At 31.1% G+C, this 16,193-nt stretch overlaps 1 protein-coding gene across 1 annotated transcript in view; it reads left to right on the top strand.

Moving 5' to 3' along the window:
* The window catches only part of LOC129962900 (protein masquerade-like), a 46,362-nt gene extending 31,680 nt beyond the window's left edge, over positions 1 to 14,682 (top strand). The window contains exons 2-7 of the mRNA XM_056076901.1: positions 402 to 2,879; positions 3,594 to 3,715; positions 3,840 to 3,931; positions 7,908 to 8,185; positions 10,398 to 10,552; positions 14,141 to 14,682. Coding sequence (XP_055932876.1) covers positions 402 to 2,879; positions 3,594 to 3,715; positions 3,840 to 3,931; positions 7,908 to 8,185; positions 10,398 to 10,552; positions 14,141 to 14,305 — 3,290 coding nt within the window. The 3' untranslated portion in view covers positions 14,306 to 14,682. The remainder of the gene's footprint in view (positions 1 to 401; positions 2,880 to 3,593; positions 3,716 to 3,839; positions 3,932 to 7,907; positions 8,186 to 10,397; positions 10,553 to 14,140) is intronic.
* The last annotated feature ends 1,511 nt before the right edge of the window (positions 14,683 to 16,193 follow it).

Below are 16,193 nucleotides of genomic sequence, written 5' to 3'. Positions count from 1 at the left end.
TTGCACAGCTATTGTTCTTACCAATATAGATCTGCAAAATAACATTTTACGATAACTTTTCGGTAGAATAAGGAGAATTTAAAAAATAAAGCAGTGGTAAGATAAGAATATATCCTCAAATTATCCTCTTTTCAGATATTTTGTTTGCAGTGTTTGATTCAACACCTATAACATCAAAAAGTTCTCCCTTTTGTTCTCAAATCACTAATGATATTTTATATTATTGTTAAAATATTTGTCTATATTGTAATCCTTTTCAAATATTAGATAATAAATCGCTAAATTATGATTATATTGTTATATAATAGAATATACTTACATATGCTACAAAAACAGTTGATTAATAATACTTATGTAAATAATTTTTCACATTTTAGCTAACCAAAATTTTATTTTTACAGGATTATTGGGTGCAGCAGACGTTCCTACAAGTGACATAAACAGTACATTGAATGAAATCCCATGCCCAGGAGAATGTGTGCATGCATTTACTTCTATTTTATGTAGTAGAGTAGTTGAACAATTTACTTGTGGTGCATCTTATCTGAGATGCTGTGTAAGCAGTGACTATAACTTTGGAACTGTAGTAGAAACATCTGCTCCTCTACCAGAAGACTATTCAACTGAATCTTCTACGGAGTACGAAGTTTTTCTAGTTTCAACAGAGCCTGCTCATGAAACAACCACTAATCACATTTATAATTCACCATCATCTTCACAGACATCAACTAAATATCAGTCTCGACCTACTACCGAAGCTAAAACGACAACAATGGCCACAACTACTGAAAAACTTAGACCTTGTAATGGTATTTGTGTAGAGAATATTTTTGTTCGCTATTGTAGTGCCACTATTCCCGGGTATTGCGAGAAAGGATCTACTTGTTGCGCTTCACACCAAGATGAAGACGATGCTCCCTTAGACACTACAACTACCAATATACCAATAACCACAAATAATATTTATGAAAAGAGATACCCCACGACTAGATACCCAAATTACGGATCTTCATCTGCTTCAACAACAATAATAAGTAAACCTGTTTGCCCGGGATCTTGTGTTGCCCCACTTTTCAGTCTTCTTTGTGATGTAGTTAGTGAAGTTTATTCATGTCCTAATGACGGCCGTTGTTGCTTAAATAATGATGAACCTAGTATTCCTACAGCGACGACTCCTGCGAACCAAGATTACATGAGTAATCCTTGCCCAGGTGCATGCATACCTATGTTCCTAAGAGGTATGTGTAACAGTCCATCTGAAATTATGTTGCAGTCTGAATGCAAACAGGATTTCGTTTGTTGCTACCAGCCGGATGTAAAAGATCACATTCATATTCCGCCACAAATTCCTCTCATTAGACCCGATTCCCCTCCATATGGTTACCCTAATATTCCACAGGTTCCTCAGAGCCATGGTCCACAAGTAAATCAACAACCTATGCATCATCCTTATCCACAGAGACCACAAATTCCCTTTCCAGGCAAACCTGTGCCTCCAGTTACTGCTCCACATGTTCACAATCAGGCCAATTCAAACCAAGGTTATTTAGTTCCAGGACAATCAGGGTATGGCCAGTTGCCTCCTATGCAAGTTCCGGCAAATAATGTCTATGTGAAACCTTCTTACTCTCAAAATAACAATTATGGAAGCAATAATCAACCAAATTTCCCTCTCAGACCACAGTTAGTTAACACTTCTTTGGAACTCAACCCTTCTAGATTTACAGGTGTACCACAACAGCCGCTTGCTTTACCATCACGTCATGATTCAAGTGGTCAACATGCATATGATAAAAGAAAAAATTTTACTCATTCTACAGTATTGCAAAATAATCATCAGCCGAATGTCAACCAACATGATGATTCTCGTTTCGTTTCTACGACACTAATACAGAATCCGAAACCACTCATGCAACCAGAAGAACCAATGAATTCCAACAAACAACATACTAGCATACCAGATCGTTTCGTTGGTACCTCTATCGATTTTGGATCTGACAGTTTGCGACCTATAGACACTGATTTAACAAGGGACAGATTTCATCCAACGAATTTTGAAGATAAGCCTACTTCTTTAAATGCATCTATAATCATAGGATCACCAAGCAGTGAGGAAGTCGTGGAATCTAGTGCACCTGAATCATATCCTCCTCATTCACCAGAATCATCAGAAACAGTATTTATACCACTTCAAGACTCTTTCCGGCCCATACAAAGTCACCAAAGACCGTTATCTCCAAGTAGATCTGACTCAATAAATCCTATTAGGCCTTCAGCATCAAATGTAGGAGACAAAACAATACCAATAAGACCTCCAGTGCCTTCTGCTATTGGAGACAATATGGTTCCTATTAGGAATCAAGTACCTTCAGTTACTGGAGACAACACTGTTCCTATTAGACATCCGCCACCTTCAAATGTAGATCACCAAACCATTCATGTTAGACCTCCTGTACCATCAAACATAAATGACAAAATTCCCGTTAGACAGTCTATACCTATTCCCATTCCCTCTGACACAAATGATAAGATAATTCCATTGAGGCCTATTCCCATTCCTATTCCAACAAATGTAGGTGATCAAGTGGTCCCTATTAGACCACCGATACCTGTCTCAACTCAGATGGTCACAGGTGATAGGAATTATTCAAACAACACCATTTCGAAGAAGCTACAGCCTGAATGCCCGGGCTCATGCATTGGATCTTTCCTGAGATTTACATGCTTTGGAAATACCGCAATTTACAATGGATTTAGATGTGAAGAGGAAGGTACTTTGTGTTGCACACCTGTGGAACACATCGAAAAATACGAGGAGCATTTGCAGTCTGGACGGCCATTGGATTTGATTAAATCAGTTGAAAGCTCTAAAGTAGAAAGTAAGTTTACTTTAAATAAAATAAGTTTAAGTAATTTTATTACTTTAATGTTTTAAATAAAGTAATGTTTTTGAAATTATTTATCTTGAAAGTGATTCTCTTTATGTTTTATTTTGTAAGCAATATAATAGATATTTCGAAAAAAAAAAAAAAAAATTTCGTAATGCGGTCTCACTGACAGTTTTAAAAAGAGAGAGAGAGAGAGAGAGAGAGAGAGAAACAAATACTTTAAGAAAGTACATTTCTTCAAAAAAATTTAACAATTTAATATTTATACAACATTGAAAGTAAGGAAATCAAAATAAAGCTAAATATTTTAACAATTGAAAATTATCGAATTTTATATTAAAATGTTGTAAATGAAACAAATGAAAATAATCATGAAAAAAAATCAATTTTTTATAGTGATATGTTTCCTATTATTTTCGAAATATAAATTATATTATAGTTGAAATTAAATGCTTAGTTTACTTTCTAGTTTTTCTTCTTTACTTTTTAGTTACTTTCTACAGTTTACTTAGAGTCAAACATTATTCCAGAATTTTCGCAAGATTGATGTTTATGTACATCTTCTTTGATAAATGTTCTCCTTTTTTTCATTTAATTTCCAATTCGAAGGGAAAAAAAATCTTATGATATTCTTTAATATAGTTGTATATGGTAAACTCAATAAATAAGTCATAACTTTTGAGTTTTTATGGTTACAAATTTTAGTGACTCAAGAAGTAACTCGAAGACCTGGAATGTACGTTTGTGGAATCAAAGGCAATCAACGAAGAAAAACAGGAAGAGTAGTTGGTGGAAAAACTTCAGTGCCTGGAGAGTGGTGTTGGCAAGTGAGTTTCAGTGGAGATTTTTTGTGTCTTTGAACGATCATTGTTTTATTTAAGCGTTAAAGCAGAATGTAAAATTAAAATAATTATCTTTTATATTTTAATAACGATAAATAAATATTTACAGGTTGCCTTGATAAACGCAAAAAATCAATACCTCTGTGGTGGTGCTCTGATTGGAAGTCGGTGGGTCCTCACTGCTGCACACTGTATTACATCGTAAGTCATACATGAATGAATTTGTTAATTTTAATATCGTTAAAATAGTAAGTGTAACGAATATATAAAAGTTAGCAAATTCCACACAGAGCCGTCCTCGATACATCAACGAAGGTAAACTACAATAACATTTAATAAATCTATACAAATAAGAAAATAATAATGACTTTGGCTGTTAATTTTTATCCAATGCAAATACATAAGTGAGTAAAACTGCAGTCGATAGATATCGAAACAAATAATTGAAAAGGAAAACACGCTGGAAAAAAAATGCAATAAAATCAGACAGTTTGCAGCAGACAATATTATTTCAATTGAAATTATCAGTAAATATAATCGTCTATCATCATCAGTTATAACGCTGGGCGGAGTTTAAAAATATCCAGCCCATTTTGATCTACGTCATTTCTCGGTTGTGTAAATAGCGTCAAGCAACGCCAAGTTTTTTTTAATGTTCAGTGTGGCTGAATTATCAATTCATGAATAATTAACATTTATGATGCTTAAATATATTTATCTATCACAGTGCAAAGTGAAAGTTATCGATAATACTTTCTTTAAACATTTTTTTTTTTTACTTTGCATGTGTTATTACTTTATTTTGTTCGTGGATATTAGTTTGCTTCAATCCGAATTTAGTGATTAGTTTTTATTTGAATTTCGTAAATGTTATGGAAAAAGGATATCCCATTTCAAGAAAACAAAATATCTAATCTTATTGTATATTTATTTTTAAAATGTGTAGCAAATATATTTTTTATTTCTTAAGCACTCTGCAATTTGCATGAGATTTTCTGCTACAACTTTCGTTAGTTAATCTGTAGTAATCAGATCTGCGAAGAATGAATAAAAACTAGCTACGAGATCGTAAACTTCACATTTTTCTTGCATTCTTTTTATGTTGGGTGGTAGAAAATGTTAAAAACCGGTTTTACTGATTAGTTTTATTTGAGTGTGACTATGGATAAAAAAATCCTATTTCACGTAAATAAAACTATACGCTTACATTTAAAACGAACTATTTACAAGAAATAATGTTCATCAGAAATATTTAAATGCATTTTTTATTTGTTGTAATATATGTGCATATCATAAAGCTTGCCCAAATACCATCGCTCCAAATCTTACCAAAAACGTTATACTTTTCTATGATATACATGCTAGTTTTGATGTCTCTGTCGTCTCTTAAATATGATTTTTCAACTGATCCATCAAAATGAAATCGAAGCAAAAGAGATCTGGAGACCTAAGAGGTAAGGAAATAGACAAATGGCTTCCAGTTTGAGTGAGTTTGAAGACTAAGTATTCAGGTGATTTGAATCCCCTTTATTGCAAATTCATTGGGCTTCTACCGAATGTTGTATTTAAAATAAACTGTTACTTTTCACAGATTAAGTAGACCTTTAAAGTCTCAGCCCTTTTTCTGTAACGCTTTACATGTTTATAAATGTAAAAGAAGGTTAGTGGTGCTATAAACAAGAGTCCTGGCGTCCTGGCATAGGGGTAGCTCGTCTTCCCCGTGATCTGGGCGTCCCGGGTTCGAGTCCTTGTTTGGGCATGGTTGTTCTTCCGTTGCTCTATCTGTAATACGTGAGAATGTGCCCTCCTGTAAAAAGGGGTTGTGCAAGCGAATGAGTGATGTGTGAGTAGCAAAGTCGTACTCTTGGGCCTAGTTGGCGCTACTATAAAAACAAGAGACGCTCACCCTCCGGCTTAAATCGCTGTCTTCGTAACCGCGGGCTTGTCCGTGGCAAGTGCCATAAGAAACAACAACAAAAACAACAGTAATCCAAATGAATATTAAGTTTGAAAATTATTTTTTTAAGACCCAACACGAAAACTTATATCAATTAACATGCGATAAATGTATAAGTTTAAATTTAATCGTATCTACCCATGTATCAATTTATTTAATTAGAAATATGCACATTGAATTAAGAAAAATATTTCTTATATGATTATTCTTATATGATGTTCGGAATTGTTTGATGTAACGTCGTATTCAATACCCTTGAATGTCGTTAACTTTCTTTGACCTTCTTCTTTTGCTGGAAAAAATAAAACAAACAAAAGGATGAGATATCTCCTCAAATCTTCGGATCTCCGTCACAATTTCCCTCTTTTTTTTCACTATTATTAGGATTTACAACGAGCTTTAAAGAATCTTCATGCCCTATTTAATTCCAGATCATAGAATGGATTTTTTTTCACTAGAGGATTGATTATCAATGATACTTTTCTGCCTGGGGCTGTTGACAATATGCATGTTTAAACGGATTAAATAATTTATTAATGATTTTTGGCTATAAAATGTATTCTTATTTTATTAAAAGAAATTCATAAAAATATAAATATCATTGCATTACTTACCTACTACTAATATTTAAAAAGCGGACAAGAATTGATTCTGCGTTTCATTTTAAACGCATTGTCAGTTTGAGAAGACGTCTCTTAAATTGTGATTTCCATATAAAAAAAAGCAGAATGTATGTATACTCCGTCTTAAAACGATTATACCCAAGTTTAATCTTCTTTAATAGTAACATTGCATATTTGCTGATATCTGCTGACCCCAGATTTACATTCGGCGATTACTATATGTTGATATTTCTTTTATGAAGCAAGATTGATTTTACAGGAAAAAATTGCTTTCGATTAGATGAAAACCTGCTTTTATCAGTTTTACAGTTATTTCATGTGACGTTATAATTACAAAACAAATGTACCTGCTCGTGTCAAAACTTATATACCTAAATATTACTTGGCAGGAAATAATTAGCTTTGCGAATACCATCTAACACTTTGAGCTGTGTTATGATACTGAGTTTAATTAATTTTATATCTTGTGTAAAAAGATTGTCTTAAGAAGTCTTTTTGAAGTGTATTCTTGATGTTTTTAAATTATATCAAAAGTATGTAGTGTGGACATTCGAAAGAAAACTTTTAAATCATCATAATATGATGTGCTATTTTCTTTCTGACATGAATGTTTTTCTAACACACTTATAAACATATTAAAATTTTTTAATAATGAAAAAATATAAATAAACATTAATATTAAAATCATATATTCTAACAAATATATAATTAAAAGTAGCCAAATATGCCATAAATTCAAAAAAGTCAATAAAATCGTAGTAATAAATACTTTAAAAATGCTAACAACCATAAAATATTTTAATGCAAACGTGAAGTCATATTAAATAAGCAAGGTAAACTTTAAAAGATGATAAAAATTCAACGCACTAAAAATGCAAGAATTAGAATAATAGTAACAAAGAAAGTGCAATAAAAATAATAAAATATTTCAAATAAAAAATTATTTATTTTTAGCCTTATTAATAGAAATTTTGTGATACCCAATAAATTTCAAATTTAAATATTGAACGCCATTTAAAATATATAATGCAAGCATCAATTTTCTGTGTTTCAATTTATCAAGGAACTGCTTATGCACAAAATAAGCTTATTATCAATAATCAGCAAGATATTCCCGTATAAATCTTTAATTTTAGGAAAATTATGCATTTTTCCTAGACACACTAAGCATTTATCGATTTCATCCTGTGTTCCATTAGTTTTATAAAAACAAATGGTGTTTCTTAGTTAATATATAATAGTTTTTCTAACGTGTAAATGATTTCCGCGATTATTTTTCTCAAGTCCTTTGTTATAATACTGTAGTAAACATATATAGGTATTAATAATTAGGGAATAAAAAAAAATCAAGAAAAATGGCAGATGCCGTTCATTGTTATTTTGTCATCAAACTTTTTTACATAAGATGTAATTTTTTTATTACAATATTTTATAACAGTCTAATAATGTTTTTTATTTTGTGTTTCTTTTCTTTATTGTATTACAGGATTTGCTTCCATTTAAATAAAACTATTAAGTAACATTTTTTTAAATTTTCTGAAATACTTTTCCCACTTAACATTTCTAAGATTTAATAACAGAAGTGATGTCATTTCAGTTTGGTGAGAAACGGAGACCCCATCTATGTTCGTGTTGGAGATTACGATTTGGCGAGCCAGTATGGAACACCAGGGGCCCAGACTCAGAAAGTGTCCACTTCTTATATACATCACAATCACAATGGTCAGACGCTGGACAACGATATCGCATTGCTGAGATTAGAGAACCCTGTTCAACTTCAAGAGAGCGTGTGTCTGGTTTGCCTGCCAGCTAGGGGCGCGGAAAGCCTTCCTGGCAAGCGATGCACAGTTACTGGTTATGGGTACATGGATGAAAGTAAGGCTGAAAATCTCATTACTTTTGAGTATTTTTAATTTTGGTTAGATTAACTTGACGTTTTCAGGTTGCATGGAAGATATTTTGGGACTGATATGATATCAAATTTAGCAATCATGGTCTAGCTAATAGGTTGAGACTCTTTGTTTAAACTTCTACTCAACATCAGTAGAAGAAGAATTGAACTTGACGTATTTAAAATGTTTCTAATTCGTGTAACTATTCGGGACTTTTTGAGGAATAGAATCTGGGACTGACAAATCTGGGACTGGGTCACGAAAACAAGGTTCTATCCAAAAACCAATGCGATTGTAGTATCCAATTCGGCAATTTTGAGCATCTCAAATAAATAGTCATAAATGCAACAAAAGAACAGTTTCTATTATTTTCTTATACCCATTTCTTTTATAGGACAAAATATTCGATACATATCAGATTTATGAACAAATAGGCATTCAAATTATAATTTTAAAATTAATAAGCGAACAGAACAACATCGACAAAAAGCACTTTTATGTAGTACAGAAATCAGCGTGTCTTGATAATTGTTTAAGCCTTTAACCGTAAAACAGTGAAGGAGAATTGAGCTTAACAAATTTACAGTTTTGAAAATTCCAGCAACAACGGATCTTTGAGGAATAAAATCTAAGATAGACAATCTTCTATTTGTGAAGGCAAGGCTCTATCAAAAATCAGTGCCACTTAGTATCTAATAAGACAATTGTAGGCGTTGCAAATAAATGGGCATAAATGTGAAAAAAAGTATATATTATTTTCATAAATCCATTTCTTTTACAGAACAAAATATTCAAAACGCATCAAATTACTGAACAAGCAGATTTCAAATTATAATTTTAGAGTCAAAAAACGAACGGAATAACATCGACAAAAAAACCTTTTTTGTGCTTATTTTTTATGTAGTACAGAAATTAGCAGTTTCTTGATAGTTTGGTCATGGCTTCGGATGGTATTACAGTTATCAAAAAGTACAGTTTCGCTTCCATTAAAGACATACGAGAACATAGCACATATCGGATCATTCATTTTATCCTCCAGCAGGAAAGTTTGAAGAGTTACATTGAATATATACAGGTGCTTACAAGTACTTGTAAGTGCCTACAAGTACTTGTAAGCATTTAAAATATTTGATGTACATATATTCATTGGCTAATCTCTAAAACACATTTCACTTCCACCTTCTGTCCATCAGTGTTCTGGTGCGTTAAGACACGGCCTGATATAGTTGTAAAATATAAATCGACGGAGAAAGATTTTGGGTTGAAAGCTGATAATTTTATATATGTTTCAACAATGTGTTATTGGCTACAGTTATATTAACAAATTGAGCTTTTTCAAAGTTTTCTTCAAGCGAAATACAAACGGAGGCTAAGCAATCTCTTATGAAAATTTTCCAAGATGGCTATTTATTTCCATATATTGAAACTAAGTCCAATCCTAGATCAAGCTCAGTTTTTTAAAAGGAATCTTTGGTTCATAAATATTTCTACTTTAAAACTAGAAAATAAGATTAGAATCTCCAATGTTTTTAAATTTAAAAACAGTGTATAATGCACGAATAAAGAAGATATTTTCTTGAAGATAATGATTATTAATCTCATGTCAGGAGTCGATCAAAAATCTCAACTTTTGCAATTTACTTTAAACATGTTTCAGAGGAAATGCATCTCATATATAAAAGAATTTCAGCTTCCTAGATGATGGAATTATTGGATATATTTCAATAACAGATGCAAGTTCAATTGCTGTTAAAGATTCGTGAACTGTCATTAATAACTGAAATAGAAAGAATTTAATAAATGCAGTAATTCAAAATTTCAACACCCTTTCCTTGTAACCGAAACAAAACATTTTTTAAAGTACGGAAACGTTTAGAAATAATTAAATAAAGATGAAATAATATAACGAAAGCAAAGTTTTTGATAAATATTTAGTTGCATAAAGATTTGCATATTGTTGTGTTATGTATAGTAATTAAATTGTTTGAAAACAATTATGCTTAAATTTATATTTATGCAACACATAAATATTCTGCATTTATTAATTTAATATCGAGTTTTTATTTCTGCACATTTTAAAATGCGATCGTAATTAAGAATGAAATGGCTGAAAAAATTTCGTGTTTATTCAGCGAAAGTAAGTATTCGCTTTTATTTTAATAAATAGTAATCGCTTCAATTGTTTTTCAATAAAGGTGGACCCATAGCACTCAAGATTCGTGAAGCGACATTGCCAATAGTAGAAGAGAAACTTTGTACCGAGCAAGTGAATAAAGTCACAGAAAAGCGATTCATATTACCTGCAGGCAGTTTCTGTGCTGGAGGTGAATCCGGAAATGACGCATGCCAAGTAAGTGTTGATCTTTGGAATTTGAACTCTAAATAGGCATATTTTAGATTCTTTTAAACTATTTCAACTTCTTATAATTCTTTGCTGCAGGTGACAAATTTTTAGCTGCAATTGTGATGGGTTTCTGTTTATGTATATATTTTTATTACTCGTGATTTATTTTAAAAATATAAATAGTGTTCGTCTTTACAATTGCTTTGTTTAAGCGTTTCTTTATTATTTTTTTAAATTTAACTTATTTTATATTTGTAAAGATAGAATTCTATAGAAGGTTTATCCCTCAATTACTGAAATGTAAGAATTCTGAAAATTTGTACATGTGTGCGTTCTCGGCTACTTTATACAATTTTTATATTTTCAGAATTTAATTTAAATAAACAGAATAATTAAAATAAAGAAACAAGAATTAAAAGAGATTTTTTTTAATACAAACAATGCTATCCGCTCTTGAATTTGTAGGAAAAAAATTGATAATGATCCATTCTATAAAATTTATGTAAATAAATTCTGAAATGAATTATAAGCTGAAGAATAAAGATAATAATAATAAAATGTAATATTCAGATAACAGCATGCGTTTAGAAACTGTTATTGTTATCACATTTTTTTTATTTTTGGAATAGTTTTGCTTAATGCACAAAAAGTTGAAAAAAAGAATCTAATAACAAAATTGTTTCAATCAAATTTGAAAATTTCTGGAAAGACGAAAACATTCTGCTAGCTTATTTTGATTAAAATGAAAAAGTTTTCGAAATATACAATTTAATTTATAAAAAAAATATCTGTATATATTAGGATTTTCTCACAATTTTTTTAGTGTAAAATATATATACATTAGGATTTTCCCACTTCTCTTATAGTGGAAATTACTAAGTAAATTATTTGAGGATAGTTCTACAAGTGAGAATCATTAAAGTAATATAGTATCTTATTAGTTATTTTTCAATGCATATTTTAAACAAATTACAATGCTGTATCTTTTAAAACTGATTGTTACATTTTAAGAGGATTCATTTTTCAATCAATGGAAACTAATTCATTTTGAATACAGACAGTCAATACAGACATTCAGTTCATTTAAAATACAGTCATCTACGTATGCATAATTTAAAGTAATAAATCCAAAATTCCTAAACTGGCGACTGGTTCCTGATTAGACAAATGCATCCATTTTACCTTCATACTTTAATTGTTAAAATTATTTTTAACTTTTTGAAATTCCTACTCTTGTTCTTTTACAATGTGTTTTTTTAAGAAGAAATTGTTAATTTTCCAACGTTTTTTAACACTTTTTTTATTTTTACATCGGTTTAATTTAAAATGACAAATAAAAAAAAATTTAATCGGAAAAAGTGAAAAAACGTCTATCATCACTTCTCCATGGAAAGGAGATTCCTAACGAATACTTTAAAAAGGTTTAAAACAAGTGAAAATAATAAGAGAAAATCCATCGGTGCAGATATCAATTGAAAATCTTAAAATTCCTCTGTGGAAACAATAAATAAAATAATAAATCAAAATTATTTACAACTTTTAAAAGCCAAAACTGGTGGTTCAAAACAGAACAGATTATAAAACCTTTATGAAAATTATTTAACTGAAAATAAATGGAAATTCTTTGTAAGCCTTAATGTAGCACATTTTAGTTAAATGACTGCTACAAAATAAGTCTATTTTATAGAAAATGCAGAGAAACAAATTAACAAACCTGGTTTTACCAGTGCAAAGAAAGTTTCATATTATCACATAGTTCTCCTACAATGGAAAATAAAAAATAAAAATGGAATGGAAAAGAATGTTAAAATCAACTTTATTTCCTATATAAAGAGAAATTTTTTCCTTTCTTTATCACAATGACTTTGATAGAGGTGAAACTTCATCAAGAAAAATTCACAAGTTACTTCCGAGGAATGTAAATTAATACCCTTTGATATTTTACGAAAAGCTTTTCTACCATAGAGATTATTGCGCAGGCGTATAATTCAGAAAAGAGACTCTCAGATCGAGCATTTTAAGAAATTGTTTTCATATTTTAAACCTCAATTAAACGGCCCTAAAACGTTCTAAAAATGTGTAACCATCTGTGTAATGATGTAACAACCTTTGTGGTATAACATAAAGATCTGTCTTACTACTCGGATAATATTGACTGATGTCCGTGAAAAATAATATTTTTACAAACCTGTAATTTTGCTTCCCATCACGATTAGTGTCATCGTAAAAAAGACCGTTTTAACGATTAGCCCTGTGTGTACTGATCGAGTGATGCGTCAGTGACTTCAGAGCTTGGCGATCATTTGGCAACTTGGCGTCGAATTTGGCGCTTTTGGCAACAAAATGGATAATGCTGGAAACTTCGAGAATTTTCACGATCCATCGAATAGGAAATGAGATACGGCCTGCTTGGCCCAGAAGGTTCTAGGCCCACCTCCCGGGAACAATAAAAGGCCGGTACTCTCAAGCTGCAGGTCGTCGTGAAGTCATTGTGAATTGAACGGTGAATTGAATTGTAGTCGGAGTCGCCGACAAGTAACGAGTCTTCGAGAGGATAGAGAAGCAACAGCGGAGTGTCAGCGTTGTGTGGAGCGAGTACTGAACTGCTGTGTGCCACCGAGTCTTGTTGTCTACTGTAGAAGCAGCGTCGTATCTTGTGTGTAGTAGCCAGTTGCGAGAAGTAGCGAGTCGGCAACTAAAGCGAGGAGACAGTGAGAAGGTCAGAAGTTCAGCCTATAGATTAGGGTTTCTTCGAGATCTGCGCCGTCAATATGGGTTTGAAGTATGAATTTGATAGATAGTAGTTTGACTAGTATATTGTATTATACTAGTACCTTGACTCTATATTTAAGTTAGATTTCACCGCAGAACATTCAGCACCTCAAGAGTGATGTATAACCTTTTACTAAGAAGTTAAATAGAACTATAAAGTAATGAAACAGATATTCATATTTGGCAATAGATTTATGAATCTTCTCCTGGTGCAGCAGCTTGATAATGACCGAATATTTATCAATATAATAATTAATGTATATAATAAGTAAATACAAAATTGTTTTATGTAATTTGTGAACAAGTTAAAAAAATTAATTATAGAGCTGGAGTCATAGTACCGCCATGTTTGCATTCAAGAGTTAGAATAATGGCGTTTCCGTTTTAGGATAAAGATTTCGTCGGAATTTTTAGAAATACTATAAAAGAATTTGAATTGAATTGCATTATGATTTTTTATAATTCTTTCACTTAATTTACTACACTTTAAAAATTTTTAAAAAATTGTTCATTAGTAGTCTATTCCCACCCTTGGTATGATGTAAATGAAATTCGTTATTTCCCTCTTACCCTCTCCAACCGGAAATTGAGTTAAGTTGTTTTCCTTCTGCTTCTTCTTTCAACATATAACTGTCTTCAACAAACTCACTTATAATCATTTTTAAAGCACACTTGTATTGTCAATCCAATTTTAAATTTTCAATCAAAGCAAATGATTATGAAATTTATAATCGTCAATTAAAAAAATATTACTTTAATAGTGTGAAGCTAGTGAAAATTTATGTTTATTTATACAAACTTTGCTGTTTTTCTGCCTTTCAGGGTGATGGAGGAGGACCTCTGACTTGTGAAAACGAAGGCTACCACGAACTTACTGGATTGGTGTCGTGGGGCTTCGGATGTGGTAAAGAAAATGTTCCAGGAGTATATGTCAAAGTATCTGCATATATTGGATGGATAAACCAAATAATCAGTGTGAATAACTAACTCTAGCATCGTTTTTGATGTAGTCATTGAATATTTATTTTACCCAAATTCTCTTGGGTTGTCATATTCTCAAAGCGTGAAGACATTCCATTTACATTTCAATGGACTTCATAAAACATAACATTTTTTAAAAGTTATTGGCATCAACTCATTTTCCAGTGCATGTTTGAACAGTGATTTGGAAAAATTTCACCGCTGGTACGATGAATTCATGGATATAGTTTAGTAGAGATTTTAGTGTATCGATTTAAAATTTCTTTAATTGATTAAAAATGTCCATAAAGTAAATATATGGGTATATAAATCAATGAAGTATTTCTAATCATTGATGAATGTTTCTTTTATATTTTTTGAAACAATAAATTGATTATATATTTTTCTATCTACTTATTTAACAAGAGTTAATTCCCTCTGCTAAACACATCAATAGATAGTACATATACAATGTGAGTAAAAATATTTAGGAAGTAGATCATTTTTACATAGAAACATAATACCACAAAAATAATATGTGATTCTTAGAAGGATCATTGAATTAGGAAAGCAACAAATCAAATCATAGATAGTTTTTCATGAAAAGCGCATTCTTTGTAATATGTGACGGATGAGCATTATTGGTACCAGTGGAAGATCGAAAACTCAGAGAAACAAAGCAACATGATGCACAATAACATTTCAGTCCCAATATTTGGATTATTATCATTTCGAAAGATGGTATGGATACAAATCTTCTTCAACTAATATCATGATCAAGGGAATGTATGGCATCCATTTGATGCTCAAATTGATTTCGGAGCAACTAAGAACCGTTAAAGATAGAAGTCTCTAATGACATGAATATATTATTGTGGAATTCTGGTCAAGGGAAATTCTCAAGAAACAATCAGAGCTAATAGGTTCTCATTTACATTTTGTTAGAAAACTGAAAATCGTCAGTAGCCAGATAGACTACAATAACCAATTCATCACCAAAGTCGTTTACATTCATTAGTTTTTGAATAAAATTCATAAACCACACAAACAAAGAATTCTTTCCATAAACTTTTTTTTATCTATTAACTTTTACGAGCCCTGCCATGTTTTAAACTACCAAACAACCGATGGGCATGGCAGCAAATAGCTCCACCTGTTGTTTCTCTCAGCACTGATTGATCCATTGATTTTATCATATATTCTTAGAACTCTTACCTCAATTACATCTAGACAAATATTACTTTTAATTTTGCAGCTTAGAGAAAATAATGTACTCCTCTTTCTTTACCTCTTACTCACAGTAATGTATCGAAAGTCGATCAATGCATTTGAAATGACATGAAAACTGTACAATTGTATATTCCTGATTTACACTAAAAATTTGTCTTAAGATTTATTAATGCCCTTTGAATATAGTAAACATATATACTGGGTAATATAAAATATCGCGGAAAATACATGATCCTCAAGAGAACATTACTTTCAAAAAAATTGAATAAAATTTTGAATACAGGTATTGTAAATCACCCTATTATGACAAGGTATTGTTCGACATCTCCTCGATGTTGATTGATATTTTGAATGTCAGCCAATAACATAAATATTTCAGAATAATATTGTTGGACAAATTGTGCTAATAGGGCATGTTCTCAGTTATGATGCGAATGCAAAACTATAGTCCAAATAAGGACAATTTCGAAATTCAACAATAAAAACAAATTCAATGGCAAAATATAGACTTTTTTCAAATGGTCATACTTTTTTGATTTTTTACAAAATTCTGATCTTAGCAGTAAAAAAACTGCGACGATATTGTAATCTTTACAAATGACGGCGCTAGATAAAGACAGAGAAAAAAAAATGAAATCAACCAATAATAGACGTAGAAGAAATATCGAATCAAAGGATTTTTATG

Source organism: Argiope bruennichi, chromosome 3, assembly GCF_947563725.1.
Source record: "Argiope bruennichi chromosome 3, qqArgBrue1.1, whole genome shotgun sequence".
NCBI lineage: Eukaryota > Metazoa > Arthropoda > Arachnida > Araneae > Araneidae > Argiope > Argiope bruennichi.
Note: the sequence above shows the minus strand (reverse complement) of the source record. Positions and strands in the feature narration are given on the sequence as shown.